At 41.3% G+C, this 19,754-nt stretch overlaps 1 protein-coding gene across 1 annotated transcript in view; it reads left to right on the top strand.

Annotated features, from left to right (window-relative positions):
* Positions 1-10,781, top strand: part of HS6ST3 (heparan sulfate 6-O-sulfotransferase 3) — a 279,526-nt gene extending 268,745 nt beyond the window's left edge. Inside the window, exon 2 of the mRNA XM_048933205.1 lies at positions 8,757-10,781. Within this exon, the coding sequence (XP_048789162.1) occupies positions 8,757-9,462 (706 nt within the window). The 3' untranslated portion in view covers positions 9,463-10,781. The remainder of the gene's footprint in view (positions 1-8,756) is intronic.
* Positions 10,782-19,754: the final 8,973 nt, after the last annotated feature.

The raw sequence follows: 19,754 nt of genomic DNA, 5'->3' as shown, positions 1-19,754 counted from the left end.
GCTTCCCAGTACCAAATGCCAAATTTCTCTTGGCTGTAACAGGCTGTTGTTGCAATTTAGTTTCTAAGCAATCTCCCTTGCAATCCAGGGTTAGAAATCTAATATACTAATATGTTATATGTCTGACTCGAAGCCCTTCCCTCATCTTACTTAGATCAGCAAGGACAACAAAATTATGGTAGACTTTATCTTGGTCTGAAGATGCGTATGAAATAATGCAAAGCTTACTTAAAGCTTCTTTTTATTTTGGGAATGCTCCAGCCCTAAAACCTTGCTTATAAGGAAATATCCTGACATGACTGGTGTGTATACAATAAGCACAATAAGTAGTTACTTCTCACTCACTACATAATGTTACATGACTAGTTAGTTTTCAAGGTTGGCTTGAAGTTTTTACTCTGTGTAGGCAGGGATTCCTTGACTCCAGGCATGGGATCCGCTTTGCAGATTGAGACTTCTATACAGGTGTCTACAAGGTAGACATACTGAAGTTACAGATATCTAAGATCCCACTGTGGTCAGTATACACAGTACAACGTACAGGGTGTCTCTGAAGTGATGCAGCTCATTCTAGAGTCAGCGCCTACCTTTGGCCAGCTGCATAACTGTCCAGATACTACTGACTGAGTTAGGCAGCTCCCTGCTGGCTTTTGGTGTTGCTTAGATGCATAGCTTCTACGTAGATCCTTGAATTGGGAGTTCTTAGCCTGGAAGTAGTATCCTGCTCCATCTCTGAGCAGGGATGTCCTACAGATGTTGCTGCAGCATACATCACTGGGATGGCGAAAGGAGTTAAACCGCAAAAAGCTTGTGACCAGTTTGGAAATTGGAAACTGGCCATTTCGGGGGGCAAAATCCCAGAGGAATAATGAGACACATCTAATTTTGTGCTGCAAAACACAGGTTATACTTCTTTCTTACATTTAACTTATCTGAATTGGCAAATTTCTCCTTTAATGTAGAGTAGCTGAGTGTCTGTAAGGCACTGCTGCCACTGCATGAAGTAAGTGCAACTCACCATCCCAATTAAAAATAATAGAAGTGGTGGAGACTCGTATCTTCCAGAAAACCAGCCAGGTGAGCATCTTTCCTACATGCTGAGTTGGTGAGGTATGTGGTAAGAATGGATAAATGTTGACTTCTGTCAACGTTTGGTGTCTGCTGTCCTACTGACACTTTCAGTAAAAGATATATATAATGAAATCCATAACAACCTGAAAGTACAGCTAACGGTATTAAGATCACAAACTTTTTTAAGGGATGGCTTAGAAAACCATTTCCATCACAGCAGTCTAGCATCCTCTAGCAGATGCTAAGCTTAAGAAACCTATGTGCTGTTGCTACACCTACACAAAAGTCTGCTTGCTAGCTGGTGTTTATCCAACCTGGTTAAGCTGAACATGTGCCACTTCATCACATTTTCCTGGTAGTACAGTTATTCAGGAGAAGTATACAGCCAGCTTTTGTCACACTGGGCAGATTGTCTGTAAATTAGGCATAACATAGATGCAGCTATGCTCAGCACTGCAGTGCTGCTAGCCATGGGCTGAAATATCTGCATTATGCTAGTATGACTTGACCAGCTTATATTGGCACCAGCCCAACAGTGCCACTTCACTTTCTGCCTTCCCCCACCATTCGTGTTGTCTGTTCATATGCCCAAATTACATAGTGCACTATCCACAGTTTGTTTCACCTGTTTATCCTGCTCAATGCACTGTTACCAGGCTGATAATACTTACAGCCTGAATCATGGAATCATAGAATCGTTAAGATTGGAAAGACCACTAAGATCATTTAGTCCGACCTTCAGTCCACACCTATGACCATTCTAGACCATGTCACTCAAAGCTGAGTGAAGAGGGATAGCTGACCACTGGTTTGCTCTGTTACAATGGCAACGTTGTGAACGCAGGCTTGAGGACAAAACTGGGAAGCACACAGTTTTTGCTCATGTACTGCAGATCCTTCCTAACATTTCATCTCGTAAGGACAGCCTCTGTCTTTAGCACAAATGTACTGCCAGGATGGGCATTTCAGAACCTGCCAGGGGAGTACACTCATTTCCAGGGTTAAAGCTGCTAACATTCTGTTGCAGCTTGGGACATAAACTTGAATAGGTCTTATTTTCTTCTACCAGTGTGGGTGTTTTTATGATACACTTGCGCTTTTCAGTCATGTTGGTTCTTCTTTCATCTGGCTGTTAGTGTCTTATAAAATATTCTATGATTGCCTTTTCTTCCACCTCAAATATTTCTCCACCTCTGCACCAGCTGCTGTGAGTGCACCCTTCTCCTTTAATGAAGCTTATCAATCCCTTCAATAAGGTCCTGCCTCGTTCTTTGAATGAAAAGATCTCTGCTTGCTTGCTGGTTGCTTTTTCACCGCTCAGCCTCCAGAAGTGCTGTGAGAGTTCTCCTTATGCTGGCTGCTCCATGCAAGAGAAAGAAGATGTCATTCATCCTTCTTCCTGAGGAGGCCCTACAGCATGTTTTGTTCTCCATGCATGGGGATCCTTCATTTGTATAGTAAATCTTCCTCACCCTGGAAGTCTGTTTCATAATGATAGAAGGCAAAAAATGCCCTGGTTTGGGTTCACCCTCAATAATCTCCTCCTCTGAAATAGATTTCTAAAGAAGAGCAATGCTACTGAGGGATTAATGTAAGATTACAGTATTTATATTATAATACCTTATAATGTGAAAGAAATACGTGTTTTTGGGACATAGGGTTTCTTTTGCCTAATGCTAACAAAGAGTCTAGATTTCATGCTGGTGGGACTAGAGCTTTCTGAATTTCCAGGTAGTTTCTAATTCTGCTGTAAATAGCAACATTTCAGATATTGAGCTTCTCAAGCTACGGGGAGTGAGACAGCCCTGCACTGGTACTGAGCTTGTAGCTGTGGTCGCAATTGGAAACAACTACACTGTACTGCTCTCTTAAGAGAGAATGTAGAACACATTTGTTGATACAATACAGATACAATATAGCGATTTCACTGAGCTTGAGTAAGTTGGCAACAACTTAACAAGATTTCAAGATGGCTGGAAACACTTGGTTATTTACTGCATAGAGGGTAGGATAATACACAGATAGGGGGCCCTCCTGTTGAGGCACAAGATTCAAAGCAGACACCCCGGCTTTCTAAATTCTTTAAACCATGCACATAAGGAGCTGAAATGAGTATGGATTTATACCTAGTCCCAGACTTGTTCAGTGGTTTATGTCTAAGCGATTGTGTGTGAATCTTAGTGAAGCTAACAAAGATTATGATCAAAGATGTGATTTTATTGAGGCTAACAAAGCCTAAAACAATTAGTCACACTGAGAATTTGTATCAACAAGGCATTTTGACATCAAGGTGTAAAGGATGTCTGAGCAGATGTAATTCAAGAGGTATCCCTTTTCCGAGGAGATACTGACATGCAGCCAGCTGCCATGCAGGAGAGCTCAATGGGCTCTTGAACTGCTCACTATTTATGGGGTAAGATGATTGATTCATTGTCATCAGTTGTTTTTTATATGCGTGCTCAATTTGTCCTCAGATGTTGAACCAGTTGTATGTTATCAGTTCTCCCAGCAACCCTCCTAGTGTGGGACAGATTTGTGGTCATTTTCAGTACTGTTACTTATGTACCCATCTATGTTGTTTTTTATGCATTTTTTTCTACATGTTTTTAAATCCATTTGGAAGGTTTTGTATGAAACATCTTCTCATTGATGTGCCAACATGTTCTGCTTTGTTAGCCTTTAAAGACTGGGGTTGTCTGCAGCAGCAATTTGATAATCAATTGTGGAAGTCCACTGAAATGAAGTCAAGAAGTCTGGGATGAGTTTGCTGTGTCAAACCATAGTAACAAGTTAATGCTTAATTCTTTTCTGAGAATTACTCCTTGAGGCTACCTTTGGAGTTTAACACAGCCACACAGTCATGAACATGCTTAAAGCAAGGAGGTCATTGGTGATTGATAGTGGATGGAGTTAAATCCAGCTGGCATCAGGTCATGAGAGGTGCTCTCCAGGGGTCAGTATTGAGGCCTGTTCAGTATCTTTGTTGATGATCTGGATGAGGTCATTGAGTGCACTCTCAGTACGAGGGTGGATAGTGATAGGACAAGGGGCAATGGTTTTAAACTAAGACAGGGGAGGTTTAGGTTAGGTATCAGGAGGAATTTTTTTCACTCAGAGGGTGGTGAAGCACTGGAACAGGCTGCCCAAGGAGGTTGTGGATGCCCCATCCCTGGAGGCATTCAAGGCCAAACTGGATGTGGCTCTGGGCAGCCTGGTCTGGTGGTTGGCAACCCTGCAAATAGCTGGGGGATTGAAACCAGATGATCATTGTGGTTCTTTTCAACCCAGACTATTCTATGATTCTGTGATATGTCTGCAGATGACACCACTTTGAGAGGAAGTGTCAATCTGCCTGGTGGTAGGAAGGCCCTACAGACGGATCTGGGCAAGCTGGATAGCTGGGTTGAGGCCAATGGGATGAAGTTCAAGAAGACCAAGTGCTGAGTCTTGAACTTTGGCCACAACAACCCCAGGCAACGCTACAGGCTTGGGCCAGAGTGGCTGGCAAGCTGCATGGAGGAAATGGACCTGGGGGTGTTGGTCAGCGCTTGGCTAAACATGAGCCAGCAGTTTGCCTAGGAGGCCAAGAAGGCCAGTGGCATCATGACTTGTATCAGAAATAGTGTTGCCAGCAGGAGCAGGGAGGTGATCATTCCCCTGTACTCAGCTTTGGTGGGGCTGCACCATGAGTACTGTGTTCAGTTTTGGGCTCCTCACTATGAGAAGGACACTGAGGCCCTGGAGCGTGTTCAAAGAAGGGCAACAAAGCTGTGAGGGGTCTGGAGCACAAGTCTTATGAGAAGAGGCTGAGGAATCTGGGGTTGTTTCATCTGGAGAAGAGGAGGCTCAGTTGAGACCTTATCGCTTGCTCTCTACAATTATCTGAAGGGACGTTGTGGCATGACAGAAGTCAGCATTTTCTCCCACGTAACAGCAACAGGACAAGAGGGAATGGCTTCAAGTTGCACTTGGGGAGAATTCAGGTTGGGCTTTAGGGAAAATTTCTTCTCTGAAGGAGAGGTCATGTATTGAAATAGGCTGCTCAGGGAAATAGTGCTGTCACCATCTCTCGAGGTGTTTAAGGGAAGGGGAGATGTAGTATTTAAAGACATAGTTTAGTGGGCAATATTGGTGGTAGATGGACAGTTGGCCTAGCTGACCTCAGACGTCTTTTCAAACCTTAATGATTCTATGATTCTGTGATTCTCTGAGTCATTTACACAGGCAAGAACAAGTGCATCTCTGTATTTAGACTGGCTCAGAAACATTCAATCTGTAGTTAACTTGATTCTCTTCTATTGAAGTGAAAAAGGAGATGGAAGGCCATTTTTTTATGAACTGTTTCTTTTTCTTTATTATAAGCTGACTCCTCAGCCATTCTTAATGTGATTGAAAACTGCGTATTTGGCACTAAATAAACTAAATTTAAAACTGCACTAGTGCACTAAATTTAAAAACAATTTCCTGAGATAATTTTGATAGTTTTCCAACTGAAACACATGTGAGTAACCTGTATATTATTTATTTATATTCTTATTCTAGATACACAGCATCCTTTCTCCTGAAAATAAATAAATAAATAAATAAATAAATAAAAATTACAGCAGTGCCATGACTATTGGATTGCATTCCCCATGCATCTCTGTAGCCTTCTTGCAGTGTCTCTTGGACAGTGTCCAGGATCAGGTGGAAGAAGTCTAAGATATTCCAAGCTTAAATTGGCTGGGGGTGATGAAAAGTCTTGAACAGAAGGCTAAACAGAAGGTTGTGAAGTGTGGATGGGGTGCAGGTAGCTGCACTCTTAGTGCCCTGGGATCTAAATGTGTATCAGGATGCTGTAAAAGACTGTCTTCCAGATGAAGAAGCCATTCAGTGTTAACACAAGGAAGCAACTTTGCAAGGTGCCCAAATCAGAAGCAAATTAATCAGGATAGCAAAACAATTTGCAGAAGTCAGTCACTAGAAGAAGCCATAATGGACAGGTGGAAGTTCCTTGCACAGAATGGGAAAAAAAAAGAAAAAAGCTACGGAAGTTACACAAAGACATGCACTGCTCATTTCCCTGCATTTGCTTCATATTCCTGCTTATTGCACAGCAAGCACGTTTGCATATCCAGAGATGAAATGGAAATGATTGATGCAAAGGAGGTATCTTTGTGAATTGCTAGTGCTCTGAAGCATGCCTGAGTAGGACTGTTAGAGATGAGTGAGGGAAGACAGAACTGTTAGAGGTATAAATAATTGTCGAGAGCAACTTTTAAATCCACCTATTACCACTTAGCAACATCTAAAAAGATCCACAGATGGGAGGAGCAGCAATACAAGGTCTAAGCCAAACTTGGTCTTCATTGATATAGATGTTGGCAATTGTCCCTGTATCTTGGTCCATTTTTTCTCATGTCTGGTGACTCCCGCATGTTGCAATAGCAGTGTCTTATGCTCAGGGTTTATGGGTGTCTGAGAGTTTGGCCAATTTATCTCTGCAACACCAGTGAAAAGTCCACTTGTTCTCTTTGTAGGAAAGCTATTCGTAATGTGCTCTCATATATGCAAAGTAAAGCCAAAGTGAGATGAACATTCAGTTTGAGAAGTGAAAGCCATGTCTGAAGTACTCAAATACTCTCAAATTGTGGTACTTCTTAATTTATACCCTTCCACCTGTAACTCTTCTGCTATGAAATCATCTTTGAAACAGCCACTGTCATTAGATAGTAATTCAAGATGTTACCCAAAATTTGGTCTCATAACCTCATTCCAAAAAATGTATTATAAATCCTCTAGGTAGAGAATGCAGAATGAATAAGGACAATGTGTTCACTTCTGTTTCCTTTTGCTTTATCCGAATTGGGAAATATATCTGCATTTTGGGAAAATGTGGGGCATGTCTGCCTTTATGACAAACCCAAGGTTTACAGAGAAGCTACAGGAATCTTTAGTGGTAGAAAATCAGTGATATCTGAAAAATAAGGGTATCAGTCTTGAAGATAAATCGTAGTGTCAAGAATTTAACAGGTTGGCTCTTGTATAAGATGGTCCCAGAAGGAGTCCAGCGGAGGGCCACGAAGATGATAAAGGGCTTGGAGTGTCTCTTGTATGAGGAAACGCTGAGTAACCTGGGTCTGTTCAGCCTGGGGGAAAGAGGACTGAGAGGGGATCTGATAAATGTTTATAAATATCTGTAGGGAGATGGGAGGCAAAAATGGATGAATCTAGGCTCTTCTTGGTGGTATGTAGCAATAGGACAAGGAGTAATGGCCTAAAACTTGAACAACTTGAACACATGAAGTTCTGTGCTAACATGTGGAAGAACTTCCTTATAGTAAGGATGACGGAGCACTGGGACAGGTTGCCCTGAGAGATTGTGGAATCTCTGTCTATGGAGATATTCAGGATCCACTTGGATGCCTACCTGTGTGACGTACTGTAGGGCACCTGATTTAGCTGGGGGGTTGGACTAGATGATCTGTAGAGGTCCCTTTCAACTCCTGCAAGTCTGTGATTCTGTGACCCTGTGTTGGTTTGTGTACTGGGTAACTTGTTTACAGCGAGCTTGTCTCCTTGTTTGCTTCATTCTTGTTTAGGTTCGAGAAAGAATATTTAGATAAGACTTTTCCTTAAGAAAACTTATCTTAGGACTCATGATTTATTAATGTATTATTTGCAGTCGGATGAGTCATGCAAACTCATAAGCCTATTTTTGTACCTCTCTGAGTGTTAATTTTAGTCATGAATCTTCTGCTAATTATTCTAGCTGACAGAAATCATAAGTATTTTGGTTTTGTTTTGTCTTTATAATATCACCCTGTAACTGAGGTTAGTAGCTATAGTATAAAACATTTATCTGTAGAAAACTATGTGTGAAATCCTTTTGGAACCATACCCGATTGCAGTCCATCTCAGATTGCTGTAAACAGATGTTCAAACTCAATCCATAGCTAAAAGGTGAATTGACAATGTGAGTGCTGCATTTATTTGCTCTATTTCAGATCAATACTTCTTAGTGTCTCTTCTGTATTCTCGACAGATGAGGTTGAATAATGACAATCTTTATATCAACAAATGCTTTTCTACTATGTGATTATAACAAATTTCAATCAAGCAGTTGTCTAAAATTGTCATGTGAATAGGCCTGGGGCCTCTCGTTATCATCACTCCAACCCATTTAATAATTGGGCTCTTCCTAAGTAAGTCTTACGCTGGTCTTCCACGTGGTATTATTGCCAATGCTTCTTGTATATTCTGACCAAGTGCTGTATGGGTTATCGTCTCACACTTGCATGTCTCAGTCCAGAAGGATGGTTACAGGATTATAGAAATCTATTTTTCCACATTTTCTGACATTGCTGAATTTTAACATTTTAAGTAGAAGGGAGTACTCTTCAGTTAATTGGCTTCTACATAAAATAATGACCACTGAACAGCTGATAAATCAAAGCAACTCCTTTTCTCTGATAGCTGCTTACTTCCTTTCATTTCTCTTTCTTCCAATGTACCTGCTGTTTTATTCTCAGTGCTTGTGAAGCTTTAAGCTTTTTATTATCTCAGAAATAGTCATTTTAAGTATCTGCCTTACACTGAAAAGAGTGAAGGGGGTGTGTGGTGATGGCCACTGGGAATCGTTTTGTTGGAGAAAAAAAAAGAAAAATCCACTGCATCTTAAAACTGTGTTTAATGATTTGTTTCAGGAACTTCTATTACATCACAATGCTGAGGGATCCAGTATCACGATACTTGAGTGAATGGAAGCATGTCCAGAGGGGTGCAACGTGGAAAACTTCCCTTCATATGTGTGATGGAAGAAGCCCAACACCAGACGAGCTACCAACCTGTTATGAAGGAGATGACTGGTCTGGAGTCAGTTTACGGGAGTTCATGGACTGTAGCTACAACTTAGCCAACAACCGCCAGGTGCGCATGCTGGCAGATCTCAGCCTGGTGGGATGCTACAACTTGACTTTTATGAACGAGACTGAGAGAAACGTGATTCTTCTCCAAAGCGCCAAGAACAATCTGAAAAATATGGCCTTCTTTGGGCTTACGGAATTTCAGAGGAAAACACAGTATCTCTTTGAGAGGACATTCAACCTGAAATTCATTTCCCCATTCACCCAATTCAACGTCACACGGGCCTCCAATGTGGACATCGGAGAGGATGTGCGGCAACGGATAGAGGAGCTGAACTTCTTGGACATGCAGCTTTATGACTACGCCAAGGACCTGTTCTTGCAGCGCTTTCAGTACTCCAAGCAAGAGGAGCATCAGCTGAACCGCCTAAAGAGGCGAGAGGAGCGGAGACTGCTGCGGGAGCAGAGAGCTCACCAGTGGCCAAGGGAAGAGGCGGCAGAAGTAGCTGTTACTGAAGATTACAACAGCCAGGTTGCACGGTGGTAACACTCCTCCATCTTGCCTAACCCATGGGAGGATCAAAGAGGCTGATTCTTTGTGCAGTTCAGCTGCCTGGAAGTCGGCCAAGGAAAGCCACCCACCATGGTAAATGATACAGCATCTGACAGCTAACCTTCCTTGTCTCAGTTTTTCTTGCTTTCTGTCAGTAAGAAGAATATATTTTTTTTTCTCCGTGTACTTTAATTAGTGTTATTAATCGCAGTAGAAGAGATTCCTATCCAAACAGACTTCCTTCAAAACCCTAAGCTGTGAGAATGGGTTGAAGAGAGGGCTGTGTCTATGGCATTAACAGACGTACCCTCTACAATCTGAGCTACCAAAACTTGTGCAGACATGAATCAAAATTGGAAAAAAAAAATTTTTGTTTTGATTCCTCTGTGTTGTGAGAGCTGGTTTATTTCATATTGTCCTTTGCAATTGTAGTGTGTAGTTTCCTAGTGAATGAAATGGAGGTAAACATATTGCCCTTCAAACTTCTACATGCTGGGTTTTGATTAAGGAAAGAATTTGCTGAGGTGATTAAAAAAGACATAGGAAATGTGGGATTGGTGTAGTGCTTGTTCTTTTCTGTAAACCTGCAGAGATCAGAGGTCAGAGATCATTTGTAAGCAAATTGATGGGGGGTTAGTTTATTTCTCTGCAGATGTTAAGGGTATCAGACTCAGCCAGGTAGCAGCCATCTTTTGAAGTGTGTGCGGCAAAGGGAAAGCTGGAATGCAAAAACTGGGAAATGAGGACCTTGCTGCAGCTGGCCACACACTGCCAACATTATCTGGCTGTAGGCAATGAAATCAGCCTTCACATTCACAGAAGGTGAAGAGGGGCTAAGTGAACTACAGGAGAGAGGAAAGACAGAGCAGGAGAAGCTTGAATATTAGTGGGACATTTTCTACATTTGCTGCAAAAGCCTGGAGATGTATTGTCTGTGAAGACAGGCAGGTTTATGATATTGTCTGTTAAAATACATTAATGCCAAGTGAGCACAATTTGGTTTTCTCTCTAACTATGGTAGTAGCTACAAAAAAAAACCCTCAGCTTTTGTTTTTATAGATACATAGTAGATATTTGGGAAGGCTTGATATTCATTATTCTGTATGAAGATTCTTTGTAAATTAGTTGTTTTCATGAAGAGAGGTCTGTATCTGGTTTTATTCCTTGTCCACAAAAAGATTCAGTGGATTCTTTGTCCACACATTACATTCTTAACTGCACCTATTTATTCTGATCTTTTTTTCTTGATTCTATTTGTAATAGTGGAACTTTGAAAAGAGGGTCCTGTGCATCAGAGATCTTTTGAGGGAGTTTTTTTCCTTCTTCTTCTAGCATAAATCTAAAGCATTAGGAGGAAATTTCTCTAAGTGCCTCAACGTGGCTGCTAAATCAAGATGCTGAAAGTATATTATTGCATGCATGAATGGCTTTTACCTTACAGATTTACTAATTAGAAATAGTGGAGCACCTGATGTGGATGCACATTTCTCACTTATTTTCAGAATTCAACTTTTTAGCCACTCATTACAAGTTTAACGTGCTGCAGAAAAAGAAATCAAGTTTGAAAATTTATCCCTTATTTCCAAATGTTGTTTTTAATGCATGCTGCATCTTTTTTTGTTCCAACAATGCTATTTGCTGCTTATCTATGCATAATACCAAAAATATGATCTAACGATCCTGTTGAGAGTTAATGCATACAACAATATGTTCAACTTGGAATATCATAAAGAACATTAAGAAGTGAAGGAGGCTACTGGGGGGACACCTCAATACTGATGTAGCTTATTGGCAATATGCTTCTTGACAGCAGTGTGTTATTTTTGTGATAAGCAGCAGGGCTGTTGGTCCGCAATACCTGTTCCATTGGTGGATGGCATACACCTCCTCCCACCTCTGCCTTCAGAAGGGAAATCACGGGACTACAGTGATTCTCCTGCCCAAGCTTGGGATGTCCATCTTAGAAAAGACTGCCCGACGTCCTGTCTGGATCCCCATCTCCCTGAAGAGGCTCCCAGACTCTTCACTCACACAGAAATACCCGTGTTCAGAGGTTTGAATTGAAGCATTTACAGATTGACTCTCGCTGTGCGTGCAAGAGAAGGGAAGGTGCCTGTGGCACTCCATGCACCATGTCCAGGGTCTGTGACTGCTCTTCTTGTCTCTGTGAGCACAGGGAGCTGGAGTGCCAGGGGGACCCCGAAGGGCCCTGTGCCAGAGGCGGAGATGGGCAGGAGCAGGGCTGCTGTTGGGTGTGCCTGGAAGGAAAGATGCTAGGACAAATTTGGATTAAGGAGAAAGATAAACAAGAAAACAGAATAAGTCCCATCTGTAAAGTGTCCATCAGCACCGAAAGGGTTCCCTTTGTCTCATCCCTGCCTCTCTCTCCAGCAGACTGCCTCAACAGCAACAGAGGCCTTGTTTTTCATTTTGGAAGTGTAGTGTTATCTTTCGAGGGGAAAGGAGAGAGGGAGAGCAGAAATTCTTCCCTGCAGCCCCATCAGTTGCTCAAAGCATCAGTTTCAGTTCTCTAGGCACACGAACAAGTCTCCAGGCTTCTGCACAATGCAAAACAAAACCTAATGAGGAAAATCAAAGCAGTCTTTGGGCAGTTTCCATGAACTTTAATGGTTTGGCAATACCTTAATGCAATGCCTAACCTTTTCTCAGTCATTCCCCAGAAGACAAGATTAGGGTCTTGAAGAGCTGCTAATGTGCTGTAGTATCCACGTTAATGGGATTTGCTTTAAAGCTTGGGACTTAGTTAAAATTTAAGGGTTCTCTTGTTTTTTCTTTTTCCTGGAGCCTGTCCATAGCACTGGTGTCACACAGCACTGGTTTTGTGGAATCAGAGTCTGAGATCATGCTGTCACCAGAGCCCATGGCCCCATCAGCTCCCTACAGCTACAGCAGTTAAGTCCAGTGAGCCCCCAGTGTCAACACTGCTTCTGTCATCCTTAGCAGATATTCCTGACACATACAAAATAAGGCTGTTCTGAAATACTTCCAGGTGGACTTGTCTTAAGACACAAGCATGCAGCTTTTTCTTCTCTAGGGCAGCACCCAAAATAATGTAAATCAGCAGAAGAATAAAGGTCCTGGTTTCTCTCTCTTCACAGAATCACGGAATCACAGAATGGCCAGGGTTGGAAGGGACCTCAATGATCATGAATCTCCAACCGCCCTGCCACACGCAGGGCCCACAAGCACCCCATTTCGTACTAGACCAGGCTGCCCAGGGCTCCATCCAACCTGGCCTTGAACACCTCCAGGGACAGGGCATCCACAACCTCTCCAGGCCGCCTGTTCCAGCACCTCACTCTCATAGTAAAGAACTTCCCCCTGACATCCAACCTAAATCTTTTGTTCCAGTTTTCATTGCTCTGACAGTGCTTCACTGTAACTACACCCGCTCTGTAAGATCAGAGAGCAATGTGTTCCTTTCAAAACATTTGTGAGCAACGACACTGTAGAATTTCTGTCCATGGCAGTGGCTTTATTTTGTTGATTAAACAAGGCAATTTGGCTTCTGCTACTGTGGTGCTGAAGCGAGTCTCATTCTTTTGTAATGGAGATGTACTTACTAATCTCTCCCATCACCGGCTGCCTTTTCCAGTTATAGTTTGCTGTAGGCTTGGAGAGGCCGGAGAAACATGCTGTGTTGTTGAAACGGGTTCTTGGTAATTTGATGTCTAGTCCAAGAATTCAGCCTATTGCCTATGGGCTGTGCTTTATTAAGGAATGGATTTTTTTCCTTTCTTCCTCACTCATCAATGCTAACAATAAAATGCTTTTTTGCCATGGGGAAATGAAAAAAAAAATATATAGTTTATCATTTTTGGTATTATTCATTGCAATTGCATTAGCAATGAGGCTGTAATAGCCTTGCTAGGACTTCTGCCCAGCATGTGGTAGTTACCTGCAGCTTGCTAGAAACAGAAATAGAGAGTAAAAAAATTCATAGAATCACAATGTTGGAAAGGATCTGCAAGATCATCTAGTCCAACCATGCTTCCATTACCCTTGCTACCACAAGCTACATAATCATATCTCTTAGCTAGGAAGGAAATCAGATCCACAGCCAAATTCCTAACTTTATTGTCTCTGTTCAACCAGTCCAAATGGTGGATTACATCACCCTTGAATCTGAAGGTGTTTCAGAATTGGCTTCCCACTTCTTGCTGGGGAGGTCTTGTTTCCTATACATTTTCAAGAGGTGCAAGTATCAGTAACTATGACTGAGTGTGTTGTTAGGGACTTTTCTCAGGCTGACCTTCCAGATAACACATTTCATTCTGTGCTAGTAGGTTGTTTTCCACCACAGTCCTTACGGTACTGAGCACTGATGCTATAAAATTTGTTTTATCTCCACTACATTTTTCCTCCATTGCTGTTCCCCTGATACATATGAATTTTTTTATTATTGTTATTATTATTTGTTTGTATGGGATAGGGAATGTCTGTTTTCCAAGCTAGTGGAGATTACCCTCTATGAGGCATTAAGATGATCATGATAAAATCATTCTCATATAATAGATTGCTGTATCCTTCCTTCATATGGCAAAAGGATATTCAGAAAAGGTACTGAGCACTGAAGGGCTCCATTCAGTTTGTAATGCTTTATTTGTTTATGTTTCATGGAGGGAAATGGGTTCCATAGCCTACAAGGTCCTTGGCTTTCTTCTTGGCCATATCAATAGCTCCATGATTTCTAAGAAATGTTGGAAAAATCAAGAGTTCCCATCAGTTGCCATATTTGAGATAAAAGAGTAAATTAATAGGCTGTAAATTATCTTATTCTTTAGGATTTTTCCTTCTGTTTATGTGCAATAATGTGTGTGAACTCTGCTACTAAGAGATTGTATTGTGAGTAACCATATCTACTTTTACTCCTATTTAAAGGGTAGTTTGTAGACCTAGGGGTTTTCATTGATGTAAAGCACAATTTAATGAATTATTTAATGTGTTTAATCATTGTGATGTCAAAAGCAATTGTTTTCATATATTTATTAGTTGGTGGTTTTCTGTAAATTGATACTCATTAAGAAATCTGTTAAAAATGTTTTGTTGAATATTGTTGGGTCCATGAACTACTTATGAGCAACAAATAAACATTGATTGCATCTTTGAAATACTGAAGGTTCCATCTTATCTACGTAGCCATAAAAATGGCTAAAAATATTCCTGTTTCTGGATGGACTGGTTTCCATCATGCATACAGATTCACCGTGATCATAATTATGTTTTTTTAATAAAGTGTACATAGAGGAGAAGCATGTTGACATAACTTACTCTTTAATTATGTTGGGACCCAATCCCGAATCTTACGATTGCAATTGACTTTAGTGGGCTTCATTTCAGATTAAATTCAGACATGAAACCTGAGACTTGCATAGTCACTAGCACTAATTCAAGTGACCTCAGTGTCAGAATTTCCATACTTGGGCTGAATTAAGATTTAAGTATGGAAATGATTGAAATAAAGCTAGTGAATTTGTTGGACTTCATTTCTACCAGTCCCAACCGTTGGAGTAATCTAGAGAGCTACCACAGGGAAAACAGAGAAGTTTGGGTATGCTGCTGCACCTTTAGTCTCATCCACATGTCCTTACATCTTCTTTGAGTGCAGGGGCCTTGAGAGGAGGTGATTTCAGCCTTAATATCTCATATAAATGGATGAGTGCAATGAACTAGGACTGGGATGGAAACATGGGGGAGCATGGAGAGGTTTAAGTAAGGAGGAAACTCTGAATTCTTTTACAAAGTAATTCAGGATCACTTTTACATTAGCTCCTTCAGAGAACAGTTTGAAAAACTGTTCCATGACTATTTTATCAGGCCAAAAATCCTTCACAGCTCTTGGTTCCAACAATAAGCAAACATGCCACATCCATAGAGGTGAGTCTGATTTAAAGAAATGCCATGTTGTGGCAAATTAAGAGTGGGTGACCTTGCCCTACATCCTTTTCATCAAAGCCAACTGCCCTCTGCTAAGTGCAATGGAAAGCATTATTAAAGATAAAAAATATAGTCAACATGAGAAATTACTCTTGATACACAGTGAAAATAGCAGTTGTTTAGGGCAGTGGAAGAAAGGAAGTTCTCAAAAGTTCAGGTTAGTTTTGTTTTCTAAACTGTTCTTTGCAAAACTTTACACTCCAAAGCTAGTGCTTAAAAAACACCATTGTAAGGGGAGGCTGATTGAGTCTATAGGAACGAGCACCCCTCTGGAATTTATCCTTATGTCATCCTACCCCGTTTTGTATTTTTTCTCAATTTAACTGTACTTCTGGTCTTCTCTTGAAATATTTGTGTATGTGTGTGGATATGCATCTGGGGTCTAAATATATCAAAAAAGTATCATGAATATCAAGGTAAAATGGTGCTTGTGCCTTGCAAAAGGACTGTTTGATAAGCTTTTGTATCCCTTTCCGTGCTTTTGATGAAATCCCTGCTGCAAATTTCAGTTTTCATATCACCTGTACCAATTTTAGTGTGTAACATTTTGGAGAAGTGAAAGGATTGGAGGACTCTGCAATCTCCAGATTTCTCTAAATTGTACATGTGGCAGCATCTCATTGCTGGCTTGGTGGTTGATGTGAACTGAGCTTAATTCCTGGGAGGCAGATGTCAGCCTCTGGAAACACATAGTGTTTTTTGAAACCAGACCCCCAGAAACTGATGGCTGAATGAGCAAAGAGAGTGGACCCTGACAGCGAAGACCAGATGGCGTGGGGAGCTCATTCTACTGCGGAACAATTCAGACTGCTAAACAGAGTCATCCAGTGCTGTTTGCCTGCCTGGCCTCCAACTCCTGCTCCAGAAGGATGTCAGTCTCAGCATAGATGCTGTGTTGTATTTGTAAGCCCAGTGCAAATGTCTCAGATACCCACGGGTCTCTAAAAAACAGAATCTCTCTACTGGAGACTTATATTTAGAAACCCAGATTGCTGCCCCATTGCTTGTATCATTTGAGGCCATCAATTGAGACAGACTGCAAGGTGAGAGTCCATCATCATTGCCAGTAGTGAGCACAAAATCAAATGCACTGCAGGACAGTGTGAGTGATCGAAAAGCAAAATGAATGTTATTATCTTTTTGAGTCCTGCACTCTAGTGAAAGCAGTTATGAAGCAGGGGCAGAAAGACGGTAAATGAAATAAATGTCTGTATTACTGATAAATATTACTGTATAGCAAAAGTAGAAATGGATTTTACCACCAGAAGACAGATAACTTTTTTCCACATACATAGTTACATTTCAAGAAATGTGTCAGAAAATTGTACTGTAATGCACAGTTATGGCACAGTTATAAGCAAGTGTGAGAATTGGCATTTCTGGACTTTATTACACCCAGCTGGAGAAAGGCTTTCATTTTTGAGGTTTCATTCGCATTTATTTCTATTTTAGCTACAGAGGTTATACAAGGTGTGACACCTTTCAGCATCTGCTAAGAAATTTCTGATTATGCCCGAAAATTTGGAATATGAGAAAATGCAATTAGACAGCATGGAGGTAAGTAAATGACTGTTATAAATCCTATTGTTATATGAAAGCACAGAGTGCTAAAAATGTATAATGGTAAGAATAAATAATGCCTGCCTTGCTCATACAAGAGGTCTACTGCAGGATTTTGTCCGCTGGGTGAACAGCTTGCAACTTCACTGTGAAACACATAGATGAGAGTCCTTTCACACCACAAGAGGTCAACTGGAACACCACTTTCTCATACCACCCTTGGGGAATCCCTAACGGGGCATAAGCTAAAGCTGGCCTGCTTTAGAAATTTGCTGTGGAGCAAGAAGGCACTTGTCCCAGAAGTGGCTCCTTCTCCTCACTGTTTGCAAACAGGAAAAAAAAATCCCCAAATGTTCTTTAGAGAACATGTACTTCACCTTTGGAAAGCCTGCACTAGAAACGAATTATAGTATCATTAAGGTTGGAAAAGACTACTAAGGTCTTCTAGTCCAGCCATCAGTCCATCACCGCCATGCCCACTAACTGTGTCCCTCAAATGAAAGTAAGACTCCCAAGGTGACAGGACTAGAGTTACTTGAGGATGTGCAAAGACCAGAGAGGTAGAATCAAGGATGGAGAGAGCTGACCTCAGGACACTCTGTGCAAAGATAATTCTCAAAACCACTAGAATGAGTTTGCTAGCTGAGAAATAGAAGATAAGTAGGGAGGAGTACAAGCACCAGAGAGCCAAAGAGACATCAGCTGTGTAGAGAAAGTGTGGATGCCCTGAAAAATCTCTGCAAAGATCAAGGAAATAACTGACAGCAGATTTTGGTGGGTTTTTGTCTTACTGTCTTACTCAGAAAGCTTTATACTGCTTAATACATGCTCAGTCCCAGCCTCATGAGGCAGGATCTGATGGGGTCACATCAAACCACATGTGCTCTGCCAAAAATAGGCAAGGCCACCCAGCAGACCCTCTGGGATTCCACTGCTGTGATGTGACATCCAAGTGACAAGTAAGCAGCCTCGCATTACCACACACATATGTGGAGCCTAAGAAGTCTCCCTTTGTCTATAGTGAGCGTAGGACCAGGGTTGCTGCTCCAGCTGTGGGACTGTGAATCTGCCTGGGGATGCTTACAATAAGCAGTAATGACAGTGTCACAGCTTTAGAACTTCAAACGTTTCTAACACAATGCTGGAACATGCATGCCAATAAGTGGCAGGATATTAAATAAGAAGAAGTCATAGTTGAAATCCATCAGCAAAAGACCAAAATAAAACCATATCATTATTTTAATTAACAATATGATCTCAGTAGTCTGTAGATGTGTGTTGTTCCAGTCAGGACAGGGTGTTAGCAAAGAGATCAAATGAAAATAAACACTGACAAGAAAGCATTAACATTTTGGAAGACATGAATGCTGCACAGCTCCAGTTACTGCTAGGGAGTGATTAATTCTCATGAGTGACTGAAGGTTAGTGCATATGGATGGATGAGTGTGTCCTTATGTCCAAGCACACACATACAATAAATTTGTCAAAATGTCACTGCTGGCCACTTGCTTACTATTTGTGTTGATTCCTACATGTTGGACCCACATGTTTTGGACTGCCAGCCATGCACCTGGCTTTGATTTGGGGGAAGCTACTACGTGAGGACCAGATACAGGTCCTCCAACCAGCACAACTGCTAGAGCAGAAGATCTTGTCACCTTCAGGTGTACTGCCCAAAGCTATGTCATCATCTGCTAGCACAAGAGTGTCCATCCAGAAGCTGAAGCCTCATGAAATTTGTATTCTTTCTCTAGTATTTAAATACTTACTTGTGATAGCAAGTGGTTATGAAGAGCATATCTGATTTCAGAAATGAAGGTAAAACAGTAAATGCTAAATCCCTTCCCGAGTTCCTTATCATTTTTGGGCACACTGTAGGATTTGTGTCAGTACTCTCAGGGACTAATACTTCTTACAGTGAATCTCTTCCTCTTCATCAAACTGCCTTTATGAACCATGGAGCAAGTTACCTTCTTTGGACCTTAGGTGTCTTGCAGCTTTCCTTGATTTCTCTCCTTTGTTTTTCCATCCGATATGCTCACACTTAATTCCCCTGGTTAGCCACAAACTGGGAGTTCTGTTCATCTTCTGATCTTAATTTGATATTGGGCCCCAGCTCCATAAGGATTCCCTTGCCCTAACCAAGTACCTTGCTCTCCATGCAAGGAAAATAAAAACCAGTGGGTTAGATGGGAGCAGTGGCCACTCCGGTTGTAGGAAGACCTCCAATGATGAAAACTGTGGGATGTGGGCTTGACACCAGATATATAAATTACACAGCTGTAGATTTACTCACTTGTATGCTTATGAGAATTAAACAGCAAATAAATGAGTTGCAGTTTATCAATGGTTTAGACAAACAGTCGTGGGATGTTTCAGTTGGATCAGTCAGGAAGCTAGCTCAGCAGATCATGGGCTGAATGTAAACTTCTCCTGGGTCTGAGCCAGGCTTGTCTTTGCCAGATTTTATTTTAAAAAAGCATCTTTATTTATAAACACAGAGCAAAATTTATGCTACATTTAAACCAATTTAAATAAATCACAGAATGGAATAAGAATCTGAAGGAACAAATAGGTAAGAAATATGCAGTTGTGGTACTCTGGGGCAAAATACATGCTCTTGTTGAGTCATAATGATCCTAGGCTTGGGAAATGTAGGCACTGGGAGAAGGTGATTAGTTTCCTGAAACTTTGCTTCTTCACCATTTCTTGTTCTGCTTCACCCTCCATTGGAGCTGCAGGGGAAAAATCTGCCCAAGAATTCAAGG

Source organism: Lagopus muta, chromosome 1 (genome assembly GCF_023343835.1).
Source record: "Lagopus muta isolate bLagMut1 chromosome 1, bLagMut1 primary, whole genome shotgun sequence".
Lineage (NCBI taxonomy): Eukaryota > Metazoa > Chordata > Aves > Galliformes > Phasianidae > Lagopus > Lagopus muta.
This window is presented reverse-complemented; position numbering and strand designations above follow the sequence as displayed.